Source organism: Mustelus asterias, chromosome 4 (assembly GCF_964213995.1).
Source record: "Mustelus asterias chromosome 4, sMusAst1.hap1.1, whole genome shotgun sequence".
Taxonomy (NCBI): domain Eukaryota; kingdom Metazoa; phylum Chordata; class Chondrichthyes; order Carcharhiniformes; family Triakidae; genus Mustelus; species Mustelus asterias.
The window spans coordinates 109,659,961-109,677,364 of record NC_135804.1 but is presented as its reverse complement, the minus strand read 5'-3'; the positions used below and the strand labels follow the sequence as shown (position 1 = coordinate 109,677,364).

At 39.4% G+C, this 17,404-nt stretch overlaps 1 protein-coding gene across 2 annotated transcripts; it reads left to right on the top strand.

Moving 5' to 3' along the window:
- The first annotated feature begins 18 nt into the window (after positions 1 to 18).
- Positions 19 to 16,417, top strand: sybl1 (synaptobrevin-like 1). Of its 2 annotated transcripts, none has more exons than XM_078211575.1 (8): positions 19 to 172; positions 2,326 to 2,486; positions 4,038 to 4,095; positions 4,730 to 4,867; positions 6,539 to 6,629; positions 10,317 to 10,384; positions 12,695 to 12,787; positions 14,060 to 16,417. In XM_078211575.1, the coding sequence occupies exons 2-8, from the start codon at positions 2,341 to 2,343 to the stop codon at positions 14,126 to 14,128; spliced, it is 663 nt and encodes a 220-aa protein (XP_078067701.1). In that variant the 5' UTR covers positions 19 to 172; positions 2,326 to 2,340; the 3' UTR covers positions 14,129 to 16,417. The 2 variants fall into 2 exon arrangements, with proteins under 2 accessions (XP_078067701.1, XP_078067702.1); XM_078211576.1 differs by having other exon boundaries at positions 161 to 614.
- Positions 16,418 to 17,404: the final 987 nt, after the last annotated feature.

Below are 17,404 nucleotides of genomic sequence, written 5' to 3'. Positions count from 1 at the left end.
ACGCAGGCCTCGATCTGCGCAGGCGCAGTGTGTGAGCAGGCCCACGCCCATCGGAGCCTGCGCGGTGAACCGGGCCCAGCTGACCGGAAGTGTGGGAAGGGGGTGGGAGGGGGAGCTGCTCGAGGATAACAAGGCCTCGGACGGGAGGAGGAGGCGACTCGGGGGGGAGGAGGTAAGCAGCCCGGCAAAGGATGGGAGATAGTCCCGGCTAACTGTTGTTGTTTAGGGCGTGAGTTTTCCTTATTCTGTCCACTTGCACAGTGACAATGTCCAATACTGTAATTGAGCTTCCAGTTTAGGGAATGTTTCTTCGGCTTTCTGACTCAGTCAGGTGTCGCTTGGGGCAGGGGAGGGAGATTCCTCTCAGCTGCCGATTAATCCCAAGTCCCGTCGTTTATTCCGATTGTTTGTAAGACCCAGCACTGAACTATAACTAACGAGATAACTGCACCTTGCGAAATGCGGATTGATTGTTCAAAGAAACTGGCACTCGAGAGGGAAATCGGTTAAAAGACCTGTTAGACTTTTGAAACTTGCGGCGTAGCGGACAGCCTGTGTAAGATAAAAGTGAGCTACTAATGGTTATAGGTCTGGCACTGTAGGTGGAAGTATTTGTGAGTATTCCATTATGCCTTTTATCTAATTACAATGACTTTAGTTTTAGTGGGAATATGCTACGTATGTCCAATCCTCTTTCACTTTTCCCCCCCAGCAACGTAATTAGATTTATACAATTGTACCTATTTTCTAGAATGTAACTTTTTGTTTTTGCTTGATCTTGAGTTTATAATTAGCATGGGTACTATTGCAGCTTGATATTAGGGCAGCATAAAGTAAGGACGTGTAAAACTAAGGTCCCCATATTTCCAGGCTGCGCTCTCCTTTTTTGAGGTGGAGATGCCGGCGTTGGACTGGGGTAAACACAGTAAGAGTTTTAACAACAACAGGTTAAAGTCCAACAGGTTTATTTGGTGATTTGGCATCCCCTTTGAGGAGCAGTGCTGACTGCTGTTGATTTAACCTGTGCTGACTGCTGTTGATTTAACCTGAGGATCACAACACCTCAGGTGAGGGATAAGGTTGAGAAGGAGGGCCTTAATGAATAACCTCAGCTGGTATGGGAATTGAATCTGTGCTGTTGCTCTGCATCACAAGCCAGATGTCTAGCCAACTGAGCTATCTAATTGTAATGGAGAGTAATCTTTCTCTTTGGGTTATCAGTGAAAGAGTCTTGGTCAAAGTAAAATGTTTAAAGCCCTTCAATGTTGTTCTATCTCTATTTCTAACAACCTCCTGGTTCTACAAAATTCCTCAAACTTTCTACTACTTGTTTTGATCTCTTGTACACTCCTTCCTTTACTCAACATTTCAGCTGTACCTATAGCTACCTAACCCTCATGTTCTAGAATTCTGCCTGACCCCTCCAGACTCTTCTCTTTTCCTCTAAGAACCTGTTAAAGTAAAGTTTATTTCATCATCATAGAAATCATAGAAACCCTACAGTGCAGAAGAAGGCCATTCGGCCCATCGAGTCTGCACTGACCACAATCCCACCCAGGCCCTACCCCCACATATTTACCCGCTAATCCCACTAACCTACGCATCTCAGGACTCTAAGGGGCAGTTTTTAACCTGGCCAATCAACCTAACCCGCACATCTTTGGACTGTGGGAGGAAACTGGAGCACCCGGAGGAAACCCACGCAGACACGAGGAGAATGTGCAAACTCCACACAGACAGTGACCCAAGCCGGGAATCGAACCCGGGACCCTGGAGCTGTGAAGCAGCAGTGCTAACCACTGTGCTACCGTGCCGCCCATTATTTATTAGTCATAAGTAGGCTTACATTCACACTGCAATGAAGGTCCTGTGAAAATCCCCTAGTTGCTCCTCGTGTGCCTGTTGGGTAAAAGGCCATAGTTTAAAATATACCACTGATTAAAATTTTGGCATCCCCTAATATCTCCCTTAACTGGCATCCATTTTTTTGTTTTAAATTTTTATCTGAATTGGTTTGGGATATTTTTCTATGCTTCTTGTGCACGTTGATGTGCATCATGTTTGGGATATTCTTTGGTATGGAAAAGCCTCACTGTTCAATCGTGTGCATTTTATATTCTAGTTTGTTTTGCATGCGCAAATGTTTTGACTCTGACTGTTCATCACTTTGCTCACCTGGATAGGTATCAAGAGGCAAGTTTTTTTTTAAATTCGATCATTGAGATGTGAATGTAGAACTCTGATCGTGCAGTAAGATGTTGGTGGGAGTATTTATTCTGGAGTATGGTAATTGCATATTAACTGCAAAGTAATTTTGTCTTGCAGCACCTTTGAGGAGCCATGGCTATCTTGTTTGCAGTAGTTGCAAGAGGCACTACCATCCTTGCAAAGAATGCTTGGTGTGGAGGGAACTTTTTGGAAGTGACTGAACAGATACTATCAAAGATTCCATCAGAAAATAATAAACTGACCTATTCCCATGGAAAGTAAGTATCAAAATCTTGGATCTGGGAATTGTGTAAGTACTAGGGTCAACGATACATATGAAAAGACTGTTCAAGTGATCAATTATTCTTTCCAGTATGCTAACACTTTTCCTTGTGAACAGTTCATGCGATAGAAACCTCTTTTGCTGTAAGCTAACCTCGTTGTGACCTGAAACTAGGTTTTTTTTAATTTTTGTCTAAAATTGAGCTTGTTTTTGTATCTTCGCATTCTTCTTTGGAGAATATTGTGCAGTAGTGGAATGATTTGTTAACACACAAATAAGGTGCATTGCTTACAAATGAAGGATTGTGAATACCTGGGCACCTGTTAACCACTTAGCGGTCATGATAACTGTTGGATGCAGAGTAGAGTTGTCTTGGCTCTGCTTCATAGTATTTCTCCGCATTGGAAAAGTTGTACTCCTGTTGTACCAAGGTAACAGTTTCCATTTCAGCTTGTCTGTGCCTTCAAGTAACAATGCATGTTACTCCTAAATTGTGTAATGTGCCCAAATTAATTTTACATAAAAATCTGGTAGGTGAGACTCTCATCCACACACAGGTGAAGTTGAACATGGACCTAGAGGAGAAGGGATTAATGCACCAGACTGCATCATTTAGACTCATTTATGCTTTATAAATTTGTTTTAAAACATATGTTTTGTAACTTAAACTCAGTAGTTTGTTAATGTGGAACAGAGTGGTGGAAATCAGGATTGAATTGTGAGCCAGCCTGTATTGCGTGCATTTGTGGCTTTTAAGACGGCTTTGCCTTTATCGACAGTGTTATCTAACCCCTTGCAGTGTCACAACATTTGTATTGCACTCCATCTAAGTTTGCATCTGCTCTGTCATCAAGGCCACTGACTTCCACATTTGGAAAGTTATCTGCTTTATTGTTAACCACCTTTTTAAACCCTACATTACCTGAATTTTTCTCATGTATGCCCTCAATGGCCACCTCCACCTGACATAAACTTCTTTTATGCAAATTGTGTCTGTAGTTTCCTTCTGTAGTGAGTTCTACAAACTCATTGACTCTCCCTTTCCCCAATGGCTCTACTGGTCCCTTGTGCCCCAGTGAATCAATTTATAAACCCCTCTCACACCACAAACTATTTGGATATTCTTCAACCAGCTTTTCTCTCCCGAGTCTAGGTTAATGTTCGTTCCCACTCTCCCTCAAAGATTGATATTTCAGCTGTTAATCTCTACCTATTAGCATTTCTCTAAAAAATCATACCCTCTTTCTACATCTTCCTGCCATCAAAATTCTAAAACCTATTTCTCCATTTGCATCTTCAGTCACCCCACTTAAATTTCTTAATTCGTGCACTCTATAAATTGCTCTTGAGGCATTTTGTGAGTAGCTATAGAAGCTCCTGCAGATGTTGCTGTAATAGAAATGTATGAACTAATAACAGTTTCAAAAAATATTTTCTTCCCATTATCCACTGCAAACGGTTAATCTTGGATCATGCTTGAATCATTGCTGTGAACTGTTCTGCCTAACCAGCTTTTGCACCTTAACCAATTTCTTCTTTTCCACAGTTACTTATTTCATTATATTTGTCAAGAGAGGATAATATACCTGTGTATCACTGATGATGTAAGTATGAAATCCAAACAAGTAACCTTTGGGGGATTAGGAGCATGTGGTTAAACATGGTGTGAAAATTTGCAGAACCAAAAATGAGTGCACTTTGCACAACAAGTTTGTGCTTTTAATGAATTGACTTTATGTTGACTGTTTTCTTTGCATGTGAGAAGAATGTACTTCAATCCAGATCATCTAGATTTCAAATTCTAGGCATTTCAAATCTTCTGATTGATTTGTCGTGATAACATTTGGGGAGGAAGGGTATGGCCAGTCTCAGTTGCTGATGAGGAAGGGTCATGTTGAAACCAAAAGAGAAAATGCTGGAAAATCTCAGCAGGTCTGACAGCATCTGTGAGGTGAGAAAAGGGCTGACATTTCGAGTCCAGATAGGGTCATCTAGACTCGAAACGTCAGCTCTTTTCTCGCCTTACAGATGCTGCTAGACCTGCTGAGATTTTCCAGCATTTTCTCCCTTGGTTTCAGATTCCAGCATCTGCAGTAATTTGCTTTTATCCGAGGCTCATGTTGATATTTGTTCTTGTGCCTTTTATGTTTTGTTTTATACAGTCCTATGAAATTTAAATCTTTATCTCAAATGCTAGAGCTTAAGAAATTGTTCTGTTTTTTTCTGTTTCACATTAAGGACTTTGAGCGATCACGAGCATTTACCTTTCTGAATGAAATAAAGAAAAGATTTCAAACAACGTATGGTTCAAGGGCACAGACAGCATTGCCTTATGCAATGAACAGTGAATTCTCCAATGTGTTGGCGGCACAAATGGTGAGTATGTTGTACCTTTCGATCTCTAAATGCAAATGATACATAGGAACTTGGAAAAGCCAGTTGTGTTCAGAGAGCCCCTTTCCTCCTGATTTAAAAGACTGGACAAACATATCCTTCATGTACTAGTTAGAAAAATACAGAGACTGTTCATACCCTATTTGTTTAACTTTTTCATCCTGTCCTGCACAACTTTGTGTATCACTGCTCTGACAAAAGCATTTTGTAGTCTTTATACTTCAAGTTTGCCTTAATTCAGACAGTATCTTTTGCCTCAATTCCTAAAGCTCTAATAAGTAACATTTATGCACTTTTTTACACTGTAAACTCTCCCTTTATGTCACCAACCCACTCGAATATATAGATTTAACTGTTAGTTCCTCACTGCTTTGGTGATCTGAAGCCCATGATCTCCATGTGTAATGAGTCTCGGTATGATATTCGACAACATGGAACATCAGTGAATAATGACCTTATCTCCTTCTATGCACATATTCTGAGAGAAATCAGTGGATAACGTTCAAGAACCTGGGAACTCAGGTTTTCCTTCCCAGATGTGCTGAGGCTATTCATAGAGTTCATATTCTATTTAGTTACCACTAAAATCAACACTGAACACATTGCTATGTTCGATTGTCTGTATTGAGTTGGCTGAAATTCTATGAATGGCGTCAACACATCTGGGAAGGAAAGCAATGACCTGAGTTCCCAGGTTCTTGAATGTTATCCACTGATTTCCCTCATAGAATGTGTACAGATGAGGATAAGGTCATTATTCACTGATGATCCATGTTGTTGAATATCATACTGAGACTCATTACACATGGAGCACAGGACCAGAGACCACCTGCCATAGTATTACTGGACCAGAAGGGTATGTGCCTTCAGGAGAAAGTGTGAAGAGAATTATCATTGCTCTGAATATGTTAGCTCTATTTTCCTCGTGTAGTAGCTCAACTGCTTCATACAATGTCCGTCAATAAAATAGTTTAGTCAGTCTGTGTGTGTTCTATAAACAGGATACCATAAACTATGGCAGATGAGGATTCTGAGTAGGATGATGTAAACAAGGGAGAGTGGTGTGAGGAATAGATGGCATTAATAGATGGAAAAATTCCAAACGCATGGTGTACAATTTTGTTGGAATAGGGGAGCTGCCCCTTTTACTTTGTCCCTAAGTTAATTTGAGTTTGTTTACTTGATTGGTATCAAAAGAAATACCCAATTATTGACCACCTGCAGTCTCTATATTTCAAGTTTGCTTTGTTTCAGCAAATGGTCTCAAATAAAGACACTGACTCTGAAGTTTTGAACTTGCTCAATGATCCTATAATATAATAATTGTTTACCTTAACAAAATCTGTACTGTAACAGTATAGGTGTGAAAGAGCCTGTATTTGGAGTTGTTACTTTACTGACCTAAGTGTGCATCCAGCACACTGAACAAATTCATACATTGTTCTAGATTTTTTTGTAAGAAACACTCTTGAACATAGAGAACAAGGGAGATAGGCAATGCTGAGCTCAAACTCTAGTCTCGCAGTCACTTGATCTCTTTTGCAGTTGGGTGTCTGAATAAGCAGCTTGAACGTAGACCTACATGGATGTCATGTGGGTGTGCATCTGACTTCTTTAAATAGCAAATATTGAGCTTGTCACATATGATTTCAGAAATACTTGTCAGAAAACAGGAATTCGGATCGAGTTTCGGAGACTCAAGCACAAGTAGATGAGTTGAAAGGAATCATGGTCCGAAATATTGGTATGTATAAAATAGAGATGTATATAGTTCTCAGTTTTTGAAAATCCAGTTTTCTCTTTCTAATTATTGCACACCAAGTTCTCTCAGGTTGACTGTTTATAAATAACCACTAAGATTTGTAACAACAGCTCACTGAAATACACCTGTCCCAAGGGAGCTGTACAACTTATCATTTGGTGCTTTGATTCCCTGATAATGCCAACCCCATGGCACAATGCTGATATTAATGCTACATTTGACTATCAGTCGATACTATTTTTTTTAACCATTGCATGTTGCCAGTGTTTATTGTGAACCTGTCAGAACGATCTTGTATGATTATAATTCATTTTTTAAAAAAAAACTCTTCCATGTTTACATCAGTATGATTTTGGCTTAATTAAACAAAAATACAAAACGCTGGAAGAGCTTAAGGTCAGGCAACAAGGAAGGTAAGAATAACATTTCAATTGATATTTTCTGTTCAGTCTGAAACTTTAACCCTCTACAGATGCAGTCTGATCTGAGTGTTTCCAGAATTTTTCATTTCATATTGACAGCAAATGCAGTATTTTGCTCTTAAGTTTAATTTTTAAGTACTCTTAGCCCTTTATTTTTAATGTTCCTAATCACAGGCATTAGTCGTTCATGTAAGGTGAAGCAGTATTTGTATTAATGTGAGGCTGAGGTCTATGACTACGGTTGCAAAATTGAAGCAATTTTCTTTATTTCATCTTTATAGTGATTCTTAAATATCCATGAAAGAGGCCTGACCTTTAGTCATTTGTCCATTTCTGTGTCACAGATCTGGCATATGACTTCTGTCATTGATATGACTACTTCAAGAAAAATTAAAGAGGAAGTACTCTAAAGCTTGGAAAATAAACCATAGACACTTGCCTAGTTTTCTCTTGTTATGCAAGATTTGATCCAACTTCTCTACCATCCTGTCCTTATTTAATCTCCCCTTTCATATAAAAAATGTCCCACCCATGACCAACACAACTTTGCCATCTCTTGTGACCTCTTTAGCTGTCTCCTGACTTTAGTCTAATTTCCGTCCCTTACCTTCCCTAAACCCCAACATCTGTACCAGTGAAAACCCCATCAACGAATGCCCTCATTCATTCACTCGTGAATTTGCCACTCCTTTTCAGATTGTCCACTAAAATTTCGCTACTGTTGTGATAGACCAGATTAGAAACTCCAAGGTATAATGTAAAGTTAGCCTAGACCCAACCTTTTTGATTTTTGGCATTAAGGCAAGCAGAAGGTGTTGTGCTTAAGTTATGATTCGATTGACCCACTAGGAAAGTTTACAAAGTTTATGATTATAACAAAAGGAATTGGGATAACTTTCACCAATTGAAATACTTAAACATGATGAGGTATAATTCTTAACAGATAATTACCTCTATAATTTTGATGTAAGCAATATTCCCATAGATATATGTCCTTCAAAATCAGCTCAAGAACAGATATGCTCACGTGGGTGTTACCTTTTCCAGCCTTTTCACCCCTCTGGGTAGGAATGGAAAAAACACATCTTTATGACAGCCTCCAGAGAAAGAGACTTGTTTCCCGGCAGATTTCAGTCTCCAAATCCAGGGAGAGAAAGAGAGGCACTTCTCTCTGACAATTCCAAGTAGCAATTGACTTGCTTTCTGTGTAAGCTTAGTCGCATGATTTTTCTGTCAATCAACATAATGAAGCCCTACTCTGAAAAACCCCAAGGGAGAACAGTAAAATAACAGAACTACTTTGGTCCAGATTAAAACAAACATTCCAGCAATTGGGACCGATAATGCGTGTTTGCAGTATCAACAGGGTTGCCGGTTACAGACAATGCGGCACCAATAAATAGAATTAACTGTTAAATGAGGGAAAAAACTACTGATCCCAGAAGCATTGAATTCTAACACTTTTTAGAATTTAAAAGATTTTTTAACAAAACAAAAACGCAAGATTGAAGTTACAGTTAAAACAGTCTTACAAAACATCCCCAAAATAAACCCCACTTAGTCAGCACACACAACTAAACTACTTGGGAACAAATCCCTTTAATTTTTAACTATAGAAATCCAGTAATATTGCCCAAGGCAAGAATTGCTGTCACTTCTCAAACTCTTCCACCCCTTGCTGTGGAAATTCGAAAGTTCAGAAATCCAAATTGTTTTCTGAAAACAAGACTTTTCTGGTTTCACTGGGTAGCTGCTTCAGATTTTGCACCACTCGGCACAGTCCTGGTCTAAGGACACCTTTTCTTCCCCCCCCCCCCCCCCCCATCACCACTCTGCTCAACATCTTAACTTAAATATCCTTTCATCTCTAAATCCATTGTCCTAAGCACCTCTCTGATCTCAGTATTTCCAAAATGTAAATATCTATCTTGTTTTTATATTGCCTCCACTTTTGGGTCAAATAAATTTAATAACCTACCCTTGTTTGCTTATGCATAATTGGTCCTAATTGCTAAAATGTTTTTAATCTGGATTTCTGCTGTTCTGTTATTTTAATGTTTTCCCCTGGGATTTACAAAAGTCCCTTGACCACCTCTTTTAAATTTAACAGCTGAAAATCCAAGTCTCTATCTCCTAATATACATTTTAAAACACAACCTATTTACTTTCAAATCCACTTCACCATCGCCTCTTATTACAAATACATGCATCTTTCACCTTTACACCTTGTATCCCACACTTCTGGCAGATGGGCTGTCTCTACCACCTTGTAAATTGAGTTTGTGTCTTTATATGCCCTGTTTGTGAACAGAACTCCCACTTACCTGATGGAGCTGCGCTCCAAAAAGTAGTGGCTTTTGCTACCAAATAAACCTGTTGGACGTTAACCTGGTGCTGTGAGACTTCTTACTGTGTTTACCCCAGTCCAACGCCGGCATCTCCACATCACATCTACCACCTTCACCAGCTTAGTTAAATCATGTGCACACAGCAGCAGCCTTTACTCAATGCTACCATATTCCCAAAGGATTAAAACAAAATTCACCTTCACACTGGTCTGTTCCCTCAAAATGCTTTTCCTTTCATTCCAACAGAGATGTTCTGCCCTTGCTGTTTCCTCTGCTAAAGTCTTATCTTCTCTCTCAATTCTCCATGGTCAGGCGTGTCTCAGCTGTTACGTGCTACTCATCCTCCTACTCCAGGATGATCTGGAACAGGAAGGACAATGTTATAGCTCCTCCTTTGCATGATGAAACACTAACGCAAACTTATGTTGCCTACCTCGACACCTTCCCCTTCAATATCAAGTGCTGGATTCCCATTGAACTTTCTAAACACTCCTGTTACAATTTTTCAAAATCTGCCCTGTCATCACTCCACACTTGAGGTCCTCTCCTACCCTGACTGATTCTACTTTCTAGCAACGTATTAAGTTTTAAACCCTTTTCCAGATCCCTCCACTGCTTCGCACCACCCCACTTTCTATCCTGTCCTGTACCCTAAAATGTTCCCTTGCCACTGCCCTCTCTTTCTCTTTTCCCCCACCACTAACCAAGTTGGGTAACATTGGATGTTTCCTATATTTAAAAACAATTTTAAAAAAATAGTTCTGAAAGCTGTTAGTGCAAACAAGTTGCTACAAGTTTATGCACTGGGCAAGAATAAAATTACATTTCAGCCTGAAAACTGATTTCATGAATTGCCTAATTTGATTTCTTTGTGACTTGGCAAATTTTGCAACCTGTAGATTTGGTGGCACAAAGAGGAGAAAAACTAGAGTTGTTGATCGACAAAACTGAGAACCTAGTGGATTCTGTGAGTATCAAGTGTTTTTCTTCCACCTTGCGCCTTTGCATATGGTATGCTTGCCTTTATAGGACGGGGTATAGAGTATAAAAGCTGGAGTCTGATGATGCAGCTGTATAGAACGCTGGTTAGGCCACATTTGGAGTACTGCGTCCAGTTCTGGTTGCCGCACTACCAGAAGGAAGTGGAGGCTTTAGAGAGTGCAGAGAAGGTTTACCAGGATGTTGCCTGGTATGGAGGGTCTTAGCTATGAGGAGATTGGGTAAACTGGTCTTGTTCTCCTTGGAAAGACGGAGAATGAGGGGAGACCTAATAGAGGTGTACAAAATTATGAAGGGTATAGATAGGGTGAACAGTGGGAAGCTTTTTCCCAGGTCGGAGGTGACGATCACAAGGGGTCACGGGCTCAAGGTGAGAGGGGCGAGGTATAACTCAGATATCGGAGGGATGTTTTTTACACAGTGGTGGGGGCCAGGAATGCGCTGCCAAGTAGGGTGGTGGAGGCAGACACGCTGGCATCGTTGATAAGACTTACCTGGATAGTCACATGAGCAGTCTGGGAATGGAGGGATACAAACGGATGGTCTAGTTGGACCAAGGAGCGGCACAGGCTTGGAGGGCTGAAGGGCCTGTTTCCTGTGCTGTACTGTTCTTTGTGCACTGAAAACACAAAGCAAACATTTTTAGTTTTCTGAAATGATTTCACTCGGGTACAGGACCTTGGTGAGACCACATTTGGAATATTGTGTGCAGTTCTGGTCACCTCACTATAAGAAGGATGTGGAAGCGCTGGAAAGAGTGCAGAGATTTACCAGGATGCTGCCTGGTTTGGAGGGTAGGTCTTTTGAGGAAAGGTTGAGGGAGCTAGGGCTGTTCTCTCTGGAGCGGAGGAGGCTGAGGGGAGACTTAATAGAGGTTTATAAAATGATGAAGGGGATAGATCGAGTGAACGTTCAAAGACTATTTCCTTGGGTGGATGGAGCTATTACAAGGGGGCATAACTATAGGATTCATGGTGGGAGATATAGGAAGGATATCAGAGGTAGGTTCTTTACGCAGAGAGTGGTTGGGGTGTGGAATGGACTGCCTGCAGTGATAGTGGAGTCAGACACTATAAACATTTAAGCGGTTATTGGATAGGCACATGGAGCACACCAGGATGATAAGGAGTGGGATAGCTTGATCTTGGTTTCAGATAAAGCTCGGCACAACATCGTGGGCTGAAGGGCCTGTTCTGTGCTGTACTGTTCTATGTTCTATATGGATAGGTGCACACTAAAACTGAGTGAATTGTATCCAATGTTCTTGAGTGTTTAATATTCAGTGCTGTCCATTATTGGATGGGGGCCACTTTCCGTTCAGTTCCGGTGTTCAGTTCCTCAGTAAAAGTTACTCTTCACCTCCAAAAACCTACATTGAATAGAAGAGGACAAATTATAATGGCATCCTTTTTGTGACCCTTCTCCATTTGTCAGCTGCCAATGTAATCAGATGGAACCTGTGCCTCTTGAGGTGTCAAGAATTGTCTGTGTCCTCCACCAAATCCATGGAGGCCAACCAACAACTGAAAGTATAAACATCATACTAGTTTTCCAAATTTTCCCTCAGCTCATGGAAGTTTTTTTGTCAGAAATCAAATTATCTACTGAGACTACCAACTGCATAATCTATCTGTATAAATACTAAATTTGTCAGTTTTTACATTTTGTCTATTTTGAAGTGCATTCCTGTTCTTGAAATGGGAGTTGTGGGGTGAGAAGAGTGTGTTTGAGACTGCAGCTGTCTGCTGTATTATTTGTGCATTATTTTAATTTTTTTTGTCAGCTGTGGCTAGCACTCTCTTCTGAGTCACAAAATTCCAGATTCAAATCCCACTCCAGGACTTGAGTACAAAAATCAGAGCTGACTCTCCAGTGCAGTACTGAGAGAGCGCTGCACTGTCAGAGATGCTGTCTCTTGGATGAGACTTTAAACCAAGGCCTGCTCACCTGCCCAACATTTAATCCCTCATCAACATCGCAAAACAGATCCTCTGATCATTTTCACTGCTGTTTTGTGGGAGCTTATTCCAATATTGACGACCCAATTTTCTGACTGCATATCAAAAAATACTTTGGATGTCTCCATGCACTTTAAACAAGTCAATGATTGTAAAATGTGTTTTTTTTTGTTTGCCTTTGGTTTTTCAAGCACTGAAAGAAAAAGTAGTGAATAGATCATCTGTCCAACCAATTCCTTACTCCAAAGCATTCATGTTATATTTTTCTGCTCAGTTTGGAATCAAAATTCAAATGCTAAGCCTTTTATTTGTTTTAATAGTCGGTCACATTTAAAACCACCAGCAGAAACCTGGCCAGAGCTATGTGTATGAAAAACCTCAAGCTTACAATCATCATTGCCATTGTAGCGATCGTAAGTATATTTCTGTCTTTACAACGTGGATGCCTTCAGGGTTTAAAAAAAAATGTTGATGAACTTGCATATTGGACCATGCTTCTCTGACCTGAAATTCATTTGTGTAGAATGTCCTGCCTGGGGCCCTGTACATGATGTTTGGCAAATAAGATTTAAAATGACTGCTCAGCTGCATTACAAAACTGCTAATGCATCTTTCCCCTTTGTAATTTGTAAAAGAGATTGAGTTGCTGGTGGAGAAAAGGGAATGAATTTAATTTTGACAAACAGCGATGGATTCCCAGTCTCCTAATTTGTACAATTATCAAGGAATTACTTATAGTCAAGGAATAAACCTGCATTTCAGTCAATTTCCATTAGTCAAAAGTGTTGCATTGGATGTTTAGCAATTCAGGTTTTCCAGAGATTATAATTCACAAATCATTGCAAGTTTCCTGATGTTTTTTCATATTTTAATTTCCTTGTGTCTGTGGCTCAAAATCCAATATTTTTTGGATGTGGGCAAGTAGGATTTCCACAAGAGTCTCCTTCAAAACGTTTGGATGGTGGAGGGTAGGTGAATATTTAAACAAGAATTAACTTGCTTTGTCGAAAGACTGCTTGCTCCAAGTGCGAACCACCTCTACAAAATGCTAGTTATTTTATGACTTTTTCTTGTACATTTTATATTTGAGTCCTTCTCGTTATGAGATTGCTTGTGTTGTTTTTCTCTTTTTCAAATATAGACTGATTCAGTGTTAAGTCATGTGTATGCTAGTTGATGACCTATTCAACATGTTGAGCTTTCCCCTGGTGTAATCAATATTGATTGTGTTTTTTAAACTGCAACTGAAACCAAAGGGCATTAGAAGAAGATGAGAAAAGGCCCTTTGGTTCATTAAGATTGTCAGCTCTTGGTCTAACATTCAGCTCTTCAAAGAACGGCCAGTTCACTCAACGCCTAGCGGTAGAGGCAACCAGTGCTTCATTAAAAAATTTTTTTCAGGCACTTTTTATTAGGGAAAGGTGCATTTCAAGAAGATAGGATATGAGTTAATATTGCTTGAACTTCGCAAATTATTAGTGTCATGGAAATTGTGTATTGAAGTTGCACAATCCTGTAGCTTCCAAGTAAACACTTGTTTCTATTTGACATGTAATGTTGGCACATGCTTTCCTGCTCGGCCTTTTCTCTCCAGGTGTGGTGTTCATCTGTTCTAAGTGCTGTTATGCACATTGTTTGGGGGAGAAATCTGCTTTGCAATGCCAACTAAATATCCTGTGTTGCAGGTTGTCATTTACATCATTGTGTCAACAGCATGTGGAGGTCTTTCATGGTCGTCTTGCGTCCACAAATAAGAGCCATACGTCTATTCATTGGAAGGAAAAATGAAGAAATCTAGTTTTAACCACTGACACGAGGATTTCATTGGAGATCTGCGTGTAATATTTCATCTTTTCTGCTTCCAAGTACCATGCATTGAAAGGCTATAGTTTCTGCTTGCCTTATATTTCAGACATTTTTATACTTTCATATTAATTGAAGGAGTTACTGCATTACAACTGAAATACAAACCATATTTTATTCTTGAGAGTATTCAGTGATTGTGAAATAATTGTTCTAAAAACTTTTAAAAATTAATATAGTGCATTATTTTGAGTGACTTGAATCAACCTGTTGAGCACTTTCTAAAATTGTGTGCAGGGATACTTCCCTGTTATCACTCCTTTAGAGTAGCACTAAGTCAACTGTGATTGCCTTTCTTTCTCTTCGGTGCCCCCTCCCTAACCCCAGTAAAATCTGAGAATGCAACATCCTGAGTTGTCCGAATGGAAACTGATAATACCACCATTTCCTCTGGACATCCAGGGGTGTTGACCATCTATCCACCTCGCAATGCTAAATTGTTCCATTTCTCAACAGTTTGCAAAGTGAATGAGTGTTGCATATCTTCAGAACTGAGGCACAGTATTAAGCAAAAGAAGGGATGTGTAAAATGGAGCTGTAATTAATGGAAATCCTTACTGGACCAATGTAAAAATGTAAATAAGTTTATTATGCCAGTTGTGTGGCCAGTATTTATGTACAGTACATCCCAGGAAACAAATCATAGCAAAAGTGGTGCAAATACCATGCTGATTGTGTACCCAAATGGTTACTAGTTACGCTGCTCTATGTAGAGTCAGCCAAACTTCTTGGTATATTTTTTATGGTTCACATTGTGTACTAATGCAGCTTTGATCCCTTTGCAGATGGAATAAGTGTCAATTTAAATGTTTTTAATAAAACTGTACCGCTGTTTGAGCAGCCTCTAGGATGCAGTTTCTGGACCCATAGGCAGCAAGCTTTTAAAGTCGTAAAACCATAAGTTCCTGCCATTATATGGACTTCCATCTTTAGTAGATGGGGATTATGCAGGGGTTCATGATTTCACCGCTTTTTATATATATTAGACTATATATATATTTATTTCTGGGTGACTGTGGATAAGAACACTGCTCAGATGTGTGGGATGTGGATTTATGTCAAGCTCAGCTGAGATGGAACTAGTAAGGCTCCTAGCTAGTACGTGCTTGGGCAGTTTGAATTCCCAGTGTTTATATTGACACTAATGCTGAAATCTCATCAGGCCTAAGAATGCAAGAAAGTCCTTTTTTGTTCATTTGATTTGTATTGCCAAACACTTGGGTCACTGTTGTGCCAATTGTTGGATAAAAATGCTGTGCAGAATGGTCCCTATTAATCAACTAGTCCATGTCCAGTAAGAAATGTGGCTTAAATACTGTTTTCTATCAACACTGGAGGATTAACAAGGTGGGAGGGATGCATCAAAGTATCAACCTATGATTATAAACATTATTTCTTTAAGAGCTATTATCAAGTATAAATATAGCCTCTTGCAACTGGGTGTTCTCAGTTAGAGCTAAAACAACACTGTTTTTCACAAATATGTTGTGCTTGTATTTTAGCTTGATGTTTTTATGGCAAATCTGTTAATGAACACCCACTTCTAAAGAATCTGCTCAATGGGCTGTCATTAGTGCTGCAACTTGCATTTGCTATCACATCCTTGTCTTTAACAAGCACAAATGTACAGAAGGAGGGCTTTGTTTAAGTTAGTATGTGATTTCTGGAACAAGTGTTACTTAGTGACTATTTATTTTATCAAGATTTATACTTGGGTTCCTTTGTGTTCTCTCTTCATACTTGGCATCACAAGCAGTTGTGTAGATTGAAATAGCCCTGGATGTCATAAAAACTGTCCTTTAATTAACAGGGTAATAACCCCAGTAGTTCACTGGTACATCCCATGCCTCGTGCCCACACTCTTCACTGTAACGCTTTCCAATAGACTCTATAGTTTATGGAGTATGGTCTTCTCGCTAATAGAAGATTCATGTGAAATACTGGCCTCTGTAAACAAACTGCACCTATCCCACACCAGGTTCCCAGAGAGGATGCATATTCAGATCATTGTCCAGGTTTTAAAGTGCAGAAAATGGAAATGTATTAAATAAAATCTTGCTAAAGTGTATTAATCACAATTGTAATTATATATAAATTGTGGCTGTGTATAAGAAGCTTTCGCTCTTGTACTTTGCGTTATATTAAATGGTAAAAATAAATTGGTTAACCATCGAATCACATCTGCATTGAATTTGAAACGGTTTTTTGTTTTTAGTGCTGTACAGCATTTAAATGTAAGTGTTTGTGAAGTTACAGAGCATAGCCCCGTCTGGGCTCAATTCTCCAGAACATAGGTGAGTATATCCAAATCTTTTATTACACATAATCTCACATTTATAGTTCGTGATATTGGTTATTACCATCTATATTTATAATTTGGTTATTTGTAATTAAAATGTCAATTGAGGTACTTTAACATTAACCAACAATATTTTCTGTATTAGATGTCAAGCATAACAGTAGGATTTATTATTGCCTTTAACATTGCATTTATATAGTGCATTAACAAAGCAAATAAACCACTGATTCCTCATGCTTAATGACAACCTGAAGCATATTGTATTGCTTCATTCGGGTCAATTGTTAATTGGGGGGGGGGGGGGGGATGTGTGATTGTGCCCCACTTGCACCTCTTAACTTGGATTAAATTAGATTACACGCATCTAGGCAATATGCCATTGGAAGACTCCTTTTAAAATTGTGATTAAGGGTTCATGGGCATCTTTTCATGTTTTCAAACTATTACAGTAATAGGTTTTCAGGTTGCTTATTCTTTAAACCACTGAGTGAAATGCCCCTTATTTTTAGCATAACCGAGAGAACACATTTCGCAGGTATACGTTACACTGTCCTTTTAAGTAGACATTGAATTCTGCCAACATTAGTCCAAATTAGGTCTTTGCTCCTAAGGCTTTAATTCTGTTTTCCTTTCTCAGTCTGATGGCTTCTAACCCCAAAACTGTCCTTCCCTGTGCAAATGTTACTGGAGATTCTCACTTTAGTGCAAACCTAGGTCAATCTTCCAACTTTGTTTCAACTCTTCATGAATTTAGTAGTTTCAATCCCAGTGCCTCTGTGAAGCTGGAGGATCTGGGTTCCAGTTCCAGCCCCTTGGAGCTGAACATTATAATTTGATATTTTTTAACAGACATCCGCATTAATTATCA

What these genes read in the sequence shown, in the direction of transcription:
- sybl1 (XM_078211575.1), top strand. Translation starts at nt 2,341, where the DNA reads ATGGCTATCTTGTTTGCAGTAGTTGCAAGAGGCACTACCATCCTTGCA. An exon ending in CTGACCTATTCCCATGGAAA is followed by an intron (nt 2,487 to 4,037) that starts GTAAGTATCAAA and finishes TCTTTTCCACAG; the next exon opens with TTACTTATTTCATTATATTT. An exon ending in ATGTGTTGGCGGCACAAATG is followed by an intron (nt 4,868 to 6,538) that starts GTGAGTATGTTG and finishes ATATGATTTCAG; the next exon opens with AAATACTTGTCAGAAAACAG.